Genomic DNA, 12,733 nt, shown 5'->3' with positions numbered 1-12,733 from the left:
AACCCTCTGGAGATCCCAGAATGCCCAAGTCTGCCCTGGACTCTCTGGAAATCTTGGAATGTGGAGGTCTATCCACAACCCTCTGGAAATCCTGGAATGCTGAGAGAAATCCAAACCCTCTGGAGATCTTGGAATGCCGAGGTCTATGCAGAATCCTCTGGAAATCCTGGAATGCTGAGGGAAATCCAAACCCTCTGGAGATATTGGAATGCCGAGGTCTATCCAGAATCCTCTGGAAATCCTGGAATGCTGAGGTCTATCCACAACTCTCTGGAAATCCTGGAATGCCGAGGTGTCTCCATAACCCTCTGGATATCCCGGAATGCCGAGGTCTGTCCTGGACCCTCTGGAAATCCTGGAACGCTGAGGGAAATCCTCAACCCTCTGGAAATCCTGGAATGCTGAGGTCTCTCCATAATCCTCTGGAAATCCTGGAATGACAAGGTCTATACAGAATCCTCTGGAAATCTTGGAATGCTGAGGGAAATGCTCAACCCTCTGGAAATCCTGGAATGCCGAGGTCTCTCCATAACCCTCTGGAGATCCCAGAATGCCGAAGTCTGTCCTGGACTCTCTGGAAATCTTGGAATGCCGAGGTCTCTCCAGAATCCTCTGGAAATCCTGGAATGCTGAGAGAAATCCAAACCCTCTGGAGATCTTGGAATGCCGAGGTCTCTCCATAACCCTCTGGAAATCCTGGAATGCCGAGGGAAATCCAAACCCTCTGGAGTTCTTGGAATGCCGAGGTCTATGCAGAATCCTCTGGAAATCCTGGAATGCTGAGGGAAATCCTCAACCCTCTGGAGATCCTGGAATGCCAAGGTCTCTCCATAATACTCTGGAAATCCTGGAATGCTGAGGGAAATCCTCAACCCTCTGGAGATCCTGGAATGCCAAGGTCTCTCCATAATACTCTGGAAATCCTGGAATGCTGAGGGAAATCCTCAACCCTCTGGAGATCCTGGAATGCCAAGGTCTCTCCATAATACTCTGGAAATCCTGGAATGCTGAGGGAAATCCAAACCCTCTGGAGATCTTGGAATGCCGAGGTCTCTCCATAACCCTCTAGAAATCCTGGAATGCCGAGGTCTATCCAAACCCTCTGGAAATCCTGGAATGCTGAGGTCTATCCACAACTCTCTGGAGATCCCGGAATGTCGAGGTGTCTCCATAACCCTCTGGAAATCCTGGAATGCTGAGGGAAATCCTCAACCCTCTGGAAATCCTGGAATGATGAGGTCTATCCAAACCCTCTGGAAATCCTGGAATGACAAGGTCTATACAGAACCCTCTGGAAATCTTGGAATGCTGAGGGAAATGCTCAACCCTCTGGAAATCCTGGAATGTCGAGGTCTCTCCATAACCCTCTGGAAATCCTGGAATGCTGAGGTCTCTCCACAACCCTCTGGAAATCCTGGAATGTCGAGGTCTGTCCTGGACCCTCTGGAAATCCTGGAATGCTGAGGGAAATCCTCAACCCTCTGGAAATCCTGGAATGCCGAGGTCTCTCCATAACCCTCTGGATATCCCGGAATGCCGAGGTCTATCCAAACCCTCTGGAAATCCTGGAATGCCGAGGTCTCTCCTCAACCCTCTGGAAATCCTGGAATGCTGGGATCTCGGGATCGTCTCCTGAAGTTTTTTTAATTAGTGGAGGAAACTTGAACCCGTTTTTTTTTTGGGATCCGTAATTTTAGCGGGATCCCATGGAAACACAAAGCCATGGGAACACAATGGGAGGAATGTGGGAATGTTGGAATGTGGGAATGTTGGAATGTCGGAATGTCAGAAACCACCGACCGGCGGTCGGAGGACTTGGAAAATCCTTGGCTCTGCCGCGGATAAATGGGAATGTTCCGGGCTGGAATTCCAGGAAAAGAAGGCGGGACGCTCCCAGAGCTGGGATATCCCGCCTGTTTTCCCGGGAAAAAAAGGTTGGGAATGTGGTACTTACTCCTCAGGTTTGCTCAGCGCTCCGCGGGGCTCCGGCCACGGAATCGGCTCCCCCATTCCCGACGGACCAAACTGCGGATCCGGGACGCCCAGCTCCAGCTCCGGCATTCCTGAGGGAGGAAAAACGGGATGGAGAGAGGTGAATCCATGGAAAAGGCCGACAGCATCCCAAAGCATCCCAAAGTATTCCGGTTACGCCGCTTTTCCAGGGAAATTCAGGGATGCCGGGGGTGAAATCTCAACCAGGGGGAAATCGCACATTTCCCTTAAGAATTCCAGGGAAAATTGTTCCTATCCAAGGTTTTGGAGAGGAACAAAGCATATCCCAAATCCAGGAGAACCTCCCGCCCCTGTTCCGGCACCGGATCCGAAGTAAAGCTGGAGCAGATCCCGGAGAAATCCCAACCAGGGGGAAATCCCAGCTGGAAAATCACCCGGAATTCGCCCTTTTGGGCACATTTCCGTTAGGAATTCCAAGGAAAACTGAAGGAATTCCAAGGAATTCCAGCAGCGGGAAAGGATCCAAGGCCGTTAAATTAAAACTGGAGCAGATCCCGGAGCCCAAATCCCGGGATACGGAGGTCGGAGACATGACGGGAAACAGGGATGGGGATGGGAGATCCAACAAATCCCGGGAATCACCCGGAGAGGCGGGAGATGGAAAAGGGAAGGGTTGGGAATCTTCATCCGCCACATCCCGAAATCCCAAATTCCCGAGGGAAAGGGCTGAAGGCGGAAATCCCGGGGTTTTTTTAACCCAGTGGATCCTTTTCCCGAGAAATTTGACTTCCAGAAAAACCTCTCTCCACAACCCTCTGGGAATCATGGAATGCTGAAGTTTATCCATAACATTCTGGAAATCCTGGAATGCCGAGGGAAATCCTGGAATGCTGAAGTCTATCCATAACCCTCTGGAAATCCTGGAATGCCGAGGTCTATCCACAACCCTCTGGAAATCTTGGAATGACGAGGTCTATCTATAACCCTCTGGAAATCCTGGAATGACGAGGTCTATCCATAACCCTCTGGAAATCCTGGAATGCCGAGGTCCATCCACAACCCTCTGGAAATCTCGGAATGCTGAGGTCTCTCCACAATCCTCTGGAAATCCTGGAATGCTGAGGTCTGTGCTCAACTCTCTGGAAATCCTGGAATGCTGAGGGAAATCCTCAACCCTCTGGAAATCCTGGAATGCCGAGGTCTATCTGGAACCCGCTGGAAATACTGGAATGCTGAGGGAAATCCTGGAATGCTGAGGTCTATCCACAACACTCTGGAAATCCTGGAATGATGAGGTCTATCCATAATCCTCTGGCAATCCTGGAATGCTGAGGTCTCTCCATAACCCTCTGGAAATCCTGGAATGTCGAGGTCTCTCCATATCAATCTGGAAATCCTGGAATGCTGAGGGAAATCCCGGAATGCCGAGATCTATCCACATCCCTCTGGAAATCCTGGAAAGCCAAGGTCTATCCAAAGCCCCTGTTGATCCCGGAATTCCGAGCTCTGCGGTGTTCGTCCATCGGTGATTCCAGCCGGGAATTCGGTGGGACTGTTTCCGCTCCGGCTCTTTTCCCAACCCAACATCCCATGGATAACAACTCCCGACAGTTCCTGGGAATCTGAACTACCCCCCCTTGGAAAAGGGGCTGGAAAATCCCTGGAGGAACCGGGATGGGCGGGAATGACCCGAGGGGAGGGGAACGAGCCCAGCCTGGAAGCTCAGCCCTGGAATTTTCCCAGGGAATTCCCCGGAAAGCTCCGTACCTGTGTCCGGAGGGAAGGGATTGGGAGCCGTCCCGCTGCCTCTTCCCGGCTGGGCCGGCCCGCGGCCGTGGGGGCTCCCGGTATTCCCGGGACACGGCCCCGGCCGGAGCTGGGCGGGATCCATGGGATCGCAGAACTCGAAGGGAGCCCGGCCGGCCGGAACGCCCTGCCCGCCACTGAGGGCTGGAAAACAGGGAAAACAGGGAAAAGAGAGTCAATGCCAAGGGAAAACAGCCACGGGAAGGGAAGGGAAGTTTGGGAAGGAAAGGGAAGGGAAGGTTTGGGAAGGGAAGGGAAGGGAAGGTTTGGGAAGGGAAGGTTTGGGAAGGGAAGGGAAGGAATTCCAGAGTGCTTTGGGTTGGAAGGGGCCTTAAGGATGATCCCATTCCAAGCCCTGGTTGTTGGCAACTCCTCAGGGAATGGCTCAGGGAAGCACCAGCACTCCACAGGGAATAAGCTCCGAATTATATCAGAGCATTGGAGATTGGGAAGGAATTCCTGGCTGGGAGGGTGGGGAGAGGCTGGGCTGGAATTCCCAGAGAAGCTGTGGCTGCCCCTGGATCCCTGGGAGTGTCCAAGGCCGGGTTGGATCCCCTGGGATAGCGGGAGGTGTTGGGGTTGGAACGGGATGAGCTTTAACGTCCCTTCCCACCCAAACCAGTCTGGAATCCTGTGATTCCATGGAGCTGGGATGGCTCCAGGATGGGCTTCTAAGTTTTTCAGCAGCCAAATCCCCATGGGATGTGATTCCATGGGATTCAAGCAACAAACTGAGCTCCATGGAGAGCTTGGAGCTCCTTCCAGATCCCAAAGGGGCTCCAGGAGAGCTGGAGAGGGACTTTGGGTCAGGGTCTGGAATGACAGGACCCAGGGAATGGATCCCAGTGGGAAAGGGGAGATTTGGGTGGGAGATTGGGAAGGGATTCCTGGCTGGGAGGGTGGGGAGGGGCCGGGCTGGAATTCCCAGAGAAGCTGTGGCTGCCCCTGGATCCCTGGGAGTGTCCAAGGCCGGGCTGGATTCCCTTGGAGCCACCTGGGATAGCGGGAGGTGCCGGGGTTGGAGCTGGATGAGCTTTTCCCTCCCCCTGCTGTCCCTCCTCTCCCTCCCATCCCAAATCCATCCCTTTGGGATGAGCCACCTACGGGTGAGTCCCGTGGGAGCTCTGGCCGCGGTGCTGGGCTGGAGCGGCGCCGCCAACAGCTCCGGCTTCACCGGCACTCCGGACACTCCGGACACTCCGGACACGCCGCCCTCGCTCCTCTCCGGGCCGCACATTCCCGGCAGCTGAGCCGCCTTTTCCAGCGAGGGCAGGAGCTGATCCAGCTGCTCCAGCTCGGCAGCAAACTACGGAATGAAGGGAAAAAGCAACAGGATGAGCGACGGCAGCAGGAGGGGTTTTGGAGCCCACGGAGCTTCCCGAGGATTCCCGGAACACCGAGAGTGGAGAGGGAACCGGCGCTGCATCCTGGAGATGGGGGAGGAATTCCGGGCTGGGAGGGTGGGGAGAGGCTGGGATGGGATTCCCAGAGAAGCTGTGGCTGCCCCTGGATCCCTGGGATCCTTTCCAAAGAAAGGCTGGAGCGGCCTGGGATAGTGGGAGGTGTCCCTGAACACGGAAAAGATGGAACCAGCACTGGAGAAGGTGGAATCAGCACTGGAAGAGGTGGCACCAGTGCTGGAGAAGGTGGAACCAGCGCTGGAGAAGGGGGAACCAGTACTGGAGGAGTTGAAATCCTCACTGGAGAAGGTGGAATCGGCACCGGAAGAGCTGGAACCGGCACTGGAGGAGGCGGCACCAGGAATCCACAGAATCCCCGGCACATCTCCCACACCCCCATATCCCACGGAAACCCCCCCAAAAACCCCCAACCCTCCACCCCGCTCACCTGCCCCTGCGTCTCCATCTTGACCTCGTCGGCCGCCGCCGGAGCCTTGGGAATGGCGGCCGGCGCCGTGTGACACGGATCCATCGCCGGCTCCGCCTTCTCCACCTTCACCTTCACGTCGTCCAGGCTGAGCGCCGGCGCCGCCCCCAGCTCCTTCTCGTCCTTGTCCAGGAGGTACCTCAGCAGCTGGTGGTCCTTCACGTCCTTCTTCTTCTGCGCCTCCGCCTCTGCCGCCGCCGCCGGAGCCGCCGCCGGAGCTGCCGCCGCCGTCGGAGCGGCGCCGGGAGCGCTCTCCTTCTTCTCGTGCTCCATGGCCAGCGCGGTGAGGTCGGACGGGCTTCCCTCCTGGAGCAGCCGGTGCAGGATCTTGTGCCGCTCCGTCAGGGAGCTGTGGGAGGACGGGCAGGTGCCGGTGCTGCTGCCGGTGCTGGTGCCGCCGGTGCCGGCGGCGCTCCCGGTTCCCAGTGTCACCAAGGATTCCTTGCAGCTGGTGTCGGCGTCGGCGGCGTGCCGGAGCTGCTGCTCCGCCGTGCTGGCCAGGAGCTGCACCAGCTTGTGGCTGGTGGCCTGCGAGCACTTGGAGTCACCCTCAGCGTGCAGCATTCCCGAATCCAGCGCTTTGCCCTCCCCGCCGGCGGCACCGCCGGCGCCGCCGTCCGCCTGGATCATCTCGCTGAGGATGGAGGCGATCTCCTTGCTGTCCTTGGAGTCGGCTTTGCCGGCGAGGCGGCCGGGAGAGCTCTGAGAGCCGCTCAGCTGCCTCAGCACCGCCGGCGGAGGCGGCGGCGTGGAATATCCCACCAGCGTTCCCGGCCCTTCTGGCAGCCCCGGCACGGCGGCGCCGCCGGGGAACGGGCGAGCGTTCCCGCCGCCGGCATTCCCGCCGCCGGCCATGCCCACGGGCGAGTGCATGGAGGGCACGGCGGGGGAGAAGGGGTTGCCGGGCCCTCGGGAGCGCGGCACCAGGCCGGGGCTGAGGCGGTGGCGCGGGGACAGGAATTGCGGCGGCGGCGGCGGCGGCGGCGGCGGTGGGGGGATGCCGGGGCTGCCCATGGGCGAGCCGGCGAGGGGCAGGGCGTGGTTGCCACCTTGGCTCTGGCTTAAGGCGGCGACGCCGGCGGCGGTTCCCAGCTGGCTCCCGGGAGAACATCCGTAGCCGGAGGGTTGGCCGGCGTTGCCGGCCACCATGGTGCCGTTGGAATTGGGGACGGAGGGAGGAGGAGGAGGCAGCGCCATTCCCGGCCCCGGAGAGACGTTGGGGGTCAGGGCGGGGCCGGAGCGCGGCAGGGACATGCCGGAGCCGGGGTTTTCCGGCGGGGAGAGCATCCCGTGATCCCTGCAAAGGAAGAGGAGACGTCGCCTTTGGAAAACCTTCGGCGCCTCTGCTCGGAGGGCTCGGCGTTCCCTGGATCTGTTCTCCCCAAAAACGGGATTCCAGAGGCTCGCCGGATCCCCCCTTCTCCGGGTATGACATTCCCAACACTCCCTCCCGTCCCAGCACGGGGGGGGAAGACCCACAGAACCCCAGATCCAGGGAATCTGCATCCACATCCTCACCCCGCCCTGTCCCCGCCGCTCTCCCTCCCCAAAATATTCTCCGGGAATGGGAAGCGCGTCGAGAAACCTCCCCTGGAGCTCCCTTGGCAAAACATGGATAACCAGGAGCCGGGAAGCTGCTCTGAGCCTCAGTGGGATCCCCCCTCCAAACCAGCTCCAGGCACCACCAGCGGATCCTCTTCCCAACGTAGGGAACGGGAAGAGTTGGATACAACTTCCCCACGGTGGGAAGAGGAGGGACAGACACCGATCCCTGTGTGGGATCCAATGGAATGACTGGAACCAGGGCAGGTTTAAGATGGATTTTGGGAAAAGGGGGTGATTGGGCACCGGGATGGTCTCCCAAGGCTTCCAGAGCTCAGGGAGCGCTCGGGCGCGGCGGGATTGGGAACGACTATCCCGGGTGGTCCCTCCCGGCCGGGAAATCCCGGGCTGGGGCGATCCCGGCTCCGTACCTGTCGATGACGTGGACGCCCATGATGAAGGGCTGCACCTCGGGGTTGGTGGGGTAGCAGAGCTTGCACTTGGTGTGGGCGCTCAGCACCGTCCCGTCGCTCAGCGTGAACCGGTACGAGGGGCTGAAGGCGGCGCCGCGGGTCATCACTGCGGGGACACGCCCGAAACAGCCCCAAAAATCAGCGGGATCCCACCCCACGGAGACACAAACCTTCCCCAGGGATTTATTCCCACAGCCTGGCTTTTCCCAAAAATCTCTGGGAGACAATTGGCTGATCTTCTAAACCTCCACAACATCTCCATGAATATCCAGGGCAATTCCCAGAAAATACACCCAAAATCCCAAAATATCACCTCTGGGATAATCAGTATCAGGATCTGACCCCACAGTACCACAAACCTTCCCTGAGGATTTATTCCCACAGCCTGGCTTTTCCCAAAAATCTCTGGGAGACAACTGACTGATCTTCTAAGCCTCCACAACATCTCCATGGATATCCAGGGCAATTCCCAGAAAACACACCCAAATCCCAAAATATCCCACATGGAAAAACCTGCCTGGACAACCTCAATCCTGGAGATACCAAAAAATTCCGGCTGCTCCTCCCAACCCTAAACCCATCCCAGCTTGGAGTTGCACATTCCCAGTTCCATGTCAAATCCCTAGAAAGCCCATCCCGATCCTCCAACACTCCCTGGGTGCATTATCCCACATGGAAAACCCGCCTGGAAAACCCCAATCCTGGAGATACCAAAAATTCCAGCTGCTCGTCCCAACCCTAAACCCATCCCAGCTCAGAGCTGCACATTCCCAACTCCATCTCAAATCCCTGGAAAGCCCATCCCGATCCTCCAGCACTCCCTGGGTGCATTATCCCACATGGAAAACCTGCCTGAACAACCTGAATCCCGGAGATACCAAAAATTCCAGCTCCTCCTCCCGCTCCCTCCAATCCTAAACCCATCCCAGTTTGGAATTGCACATTCCCAGCTCCACCTCAAATCCCTGGAAAGCTGATCCTGATCCTCCAACACCCCCTGGGTGCATTATCCCACATGGAAAACCCGCCTGGAAAACCTCAATCCCGGAGATACCAAAAAATTCCGGTTGCTCCTCCAGCTCTGTCCAACCCTAAACCCATCCCAGCTCAGAGCTGCACATTCCCAGTTCCACCTGAAATCCCTGGAAAACCCATCCCGATCCTCCAACACCCTCTGGACATGTTATCCCACATGGAAAACCCGTCTGGACAACCTCAATCCTGGAGATACCAAAAATTCCGGCTACTCCTCCCGCTCCGTGTAACCCTGAACCCATCCCAGCTTGGAACTCCACATTCCCAGCTCCACCTCAAATCCCTGGAAAGCCCATCCCGATCCTCCAACACTCCCTGGGTGTGTTATCCCATATGGAAAACCCACCTGGAAAACCTCAATCCTGGAGATACCAAAAAATTCCAGCTGCTCCTCCGGCTCTGTCCAACCCTAAACCCATCCCAGCTTGGAATTGCACATTCCCAACTCCATCTCAAATCCCTAGAAAACTCATCCCGATCCTCCAACACCCGTTGGGTGTGTTATCCCACATGGAAAAACTTGCCTGGAAAACCTGAATCCCGGAGATACCAAAAAATTCCGGCTGCTCCTCCCGCTCCGTGTAACCCTGAACCCATCCCAGCTTGGAATTGCACATTCCCAGCTCCACCTGAAATCCCTGGAAAGCTGATCCTGATCCTCCAACACTCCCTGGGTGCATTATCCCACCTGGAAAACCCACCTGGAAAACCTGAATCCTGGAGATACCAAAAATTCCGGCTGCTCCTCCCAACCCTAAACCCATCCCAACTCGGAGCTGCCCATTCCCAGTTCCATCTCAAATCCCTGGAAAGCCCATCCCGATCCTCCAACACCCCCTGGGTGTGTTATCCCACATGGAAAACCCGCCTGGAAAACCCCAATCCTGGAGATACCAAAAATTCCAGCTGCTCATCCCGCTCCGTGTAACCTTGAACCCATCTCAGCTCGGAGCTGCACATTCCAAGCTCCACCTCAGCCCCCTGGAAAGCTGATCCTGATCCTCCAACACCCTCTGGGCGTGTTATCCCATATGGAAAACCCGCCTGGAAAACCTCAGTCCTGGAGATACCAAAAAATTCCGGCTGCTCCTCCGGCTCTGTCCAACCCTAAACCCATCCCAGCTTGGAATTGCACATTCCCAGCTCCATCTCAAATCCCTAGAAAACTCATCCCGATCCTCCAACACCCCTTGGGTGTGTTATCCCACATGGAAAAACTTGCCTGGAAAACCTGAATCCCGGAGATACCAAAAAATTCCAGCTGCTCCTCCCGCTCCGTGTAACCCTGAACCCATCTCAGCTTGGAATTCCACATTCCCAGCTCCACCTCAAATCCCTGGAAAGCCCACCCCGATCCTCCAACACCCCCCGGGCGCGTCATCCCACATGGGAAAACCCCGCCTTGACAGCCTCAATCCCAACAATTCCGGCTGCTCCTCCCGCTCCGCGTAACCCCGAACCCCTTCCCAGCTCGGAGCTGCCCGTTCCCGGCGGGAAGCGGATCCCGGTACCTTCTTGGAAGAGCTGCTTGGCGTAGGACGGCTCCCGGCCCTGGGGCTGGAAGAAGGCGTAGATGCACTTCCGGACCAAATCCTCCCATCCCGTCCGGCCGGCGGCGCGCAGGGAGCTGGTGTCGATGGAGATGATTTTCCCTGGGAAAGAGGGTGGATGGATGGATGGATGGAGAGGATTTTCCCTGGAGCTCAGGCCCCCCAGAGGGAGAAGCCCCCCGCGCTCCGGTACGGAGAGGCTTGGGAATGTGGGAGGCTTCAGGAGAAGGGGATGGTCGGAGCAGTGTTGTCCCTGAACATGGAATGGGATGAGACTTAAAATCCCTTCCCACCCAAACCATTCCGGGATTCCAGGATAAAGGACACTCAGGATCCATTCACAGGGATTTTTATGGAATGTGGGGATGGAAAAGGCAGGAAAGGGGAAGGGAGACCCTGCCCTGAGCCCCGAGATTCCCAGGGAACCCCCTTGTTCCCTGAACTCCTTCCCAGGGAGGAGCTGGGCTGGGGATGGATCCAATGGCAGCTCTGGCTCCAGGCTGGGAGAGCTGGGAATGGCCAGGCTGGAGAAGGGAAGGATCCCGGGAGAGCTTGGAGAACATTCCAGAACCTGAAGGGGCTCCAGGAGAGCGGGAGAGGGATTTGGGATCAGGGCCTGGAATGACAGGACCCAGGGAATAGATCCCAGTGGGAAAGGGGAGATTTGGGGGGGAGATTGGGAAGGGATTCCTGGCTGGGAGAGTGGGGAGGGGCTGGTCTGGAATTCCCAGAGAAGCTGTGGCTGCCCCTGGATCCCTGGGAGTGTCCAAGGCCGGGTTGGATCCCCTGGGACAGCGGGAGGTGCCGGGGTTGGAGCTGGATGAGCTTTAAGCTCCCTTCCCACCCAAAGCAGCCTGGAATTCCACGATTCCCATCTTTCCCTCCCACCCCTCAGCCCCCTCAATCCGAGGGCTGTTGGATCAGGGGGATGTTCCCTCCGGGTGTCGCCCACACGGAGCTTTATCCACACGGGAAGAACTCGGGAAGACGTTCCGGAGCCCGGCGCCGCATCCCAGGGCCTCTTCCCTCCCGGAATATCCCGTCCCGCTCCGGAGGATTCCCGGGATTCACCTGTGGTGTCCTGCTTGGTGATGAAGGATTCCGGGGGGGTGACGGCGGGTCGGGGCAGTCGCCGGGCGATGCAGATCAGACACGACTGGAAATCTGGGAAAAGGGGGGAAAAAGCGCCGGGAATGCGTCAAAATTCCTCAGGGAATTTTAAGGGAATCCCGGATTTCCCTTACATTAATTCCGCTGTCCCTAAAATTAAGTTCTAAAAATAAAGCAATGAATGGATCTTAAAATTAATGTCTCAAAATAAATCAATAAATGAACCCTAAAATTAATGTCTAAAAATAAATTCAAAAATTAAAATAAAAAACGAGTTCTAAAAATAAATTCGAAAATTAAATTTAAAAATAATCTCTAATAATAAGTTCTTAAAGGATTCTAAAAATAAAATAATAAAATAAATTCTAAAAATAAATTCATAAATAAACCCTGAAATTAATAAAATCAATTCTAAAAATAAATTAATAAATAAACCCAAAAATTAATAAAATAAATTCTAAAAATAAATTAATAAATTAATAAATAAACCTGAAAATTAATAAAATAAATTCTAAAAATAAATCAGTAAATTAATAAATAAGCCTGAAAATTGATAGAATAAATTCTAAAAATAAATTAAAAAATTAATAAATAAGCCTGAAAATTAATAAAATAAATTCTAAAAATAAATTAATAAATTAATAAATAAGCCTGAAAATTAATAAAATAAATTCTAAAAATAAATTAATAAATTAATAAATAAGCCTGAAAATTAATAAAATAAATTCTAAAAATAAATTAATAAATTAATAAATAAGCCTGAAAATTAATAAAATAAATTCTAAAAATAAATTAATAAATTAATAAATAAGCCTGAAAATTAATAAAATAAATTCTAAAAATAAATTAACAAATTAATAAATAAGCCTGAAAATTGATAAAATAAATTCTAAAAATAAATTAATAAATTAATAAACCCAAAAATTAATAAATTAAATTCTAAAAATAAATTAATAAATAAACCCAAAAATTAAAAAAATAAATTCTAAAAATAAATTAGTAAATTAATAAATAAACCTGAAAATTAATAAAATAAATTCTAAAAATAAATTATTAAATAAACCCAAAAATTAATTAAAAAATTCTAAAAATAAATTATTAAAAAACCTCTAAAAATAAATTCTAAAAAACAAATTAATAAGTCCTAAAATTAAAAAAAAATCTAAAAAAGAAATTCAAATAAATCCTAACTTTAATTTCTAAAAAAAAAATTCTAAAATTAAATTAAAAAATAATTTCTAAAAATAAATTCTAAAAAAATTTCTAAAATAAAATAAATTCAAAAAATAAATAAAAGAAATTCTAAAAAAATTAAAAAGATAAATTCTGAAAATAATTTAATAAATAAATCCTGAAATTATTAAAATAAATTTTAAA

General features: G+C 53.2%; 1 protein-coding gene across 3 annotated transcripts in view; it reads right to left on the bottom strand.

Annotated features, from left to right (window-relative positions):
• Window positions 1-12,733, bottom strand: part of NCOA1 (nuclear receptor coactivator 1) — a 107,143-nt gene that overhangs the window by 24,096 nt on the left and 70,314 nt on the right. For all 3 annotated transcript variants that reach the window (XM_032683125.1, XM_032683126.1, XM_032683124.1), the window contains exons 8-14: window positions 11,318-11,410; window positions 10,208-10,348; window positions 7,620-7,767; window positions 5,608-6,943; window positions 4,864-5,065; window positions 3,721-3,903; window positions 1,955-2,063 (exon numbers count right to left, since the gene is read on the bottom strand). In XM_032683125.1, coding sequence (XP_032539016.1) covers window positions 1,955-2,063; window positions 3,721-3,903; window positions 4,864-5,065; window positions 5,608-6,943; window positions 7,620-7,767; window positions 10,208-10,348; window positions 11,318-11,410 — 2,212 coding nt within the window. The remainder of the gene's footprint in view (window positions 1-1,954; window positions 2,064-3,720; window positions 3,904-4,863; window positions 5,066-5,607; window positions 6,944-7,619; window positions 7,768-10,207; window positions 10,349-11,317; window positions 11,411-12,733) is intronic.

This window comes from Chiroxiphia lanceolata, chromosome 3, assembly GCF_009829145.1.
Source record: "Chiroxiphia lanceolata isolate bChiLan1 chromosome 3, bChiLan1.pri, whole genome shotgun sequence".
Lineage (NCBI taxonomy): Eukaryota > Metazoa > Chordata > Aves > Passeriformes > Pipridae > Chiroxiphia > Chiroxiphia lanceolata.
The sequence above is the reverse complement of the archived record's forward strand: the minus strand, read 5'-3'. Positions and strand labels throughout refer to the sequence as shown.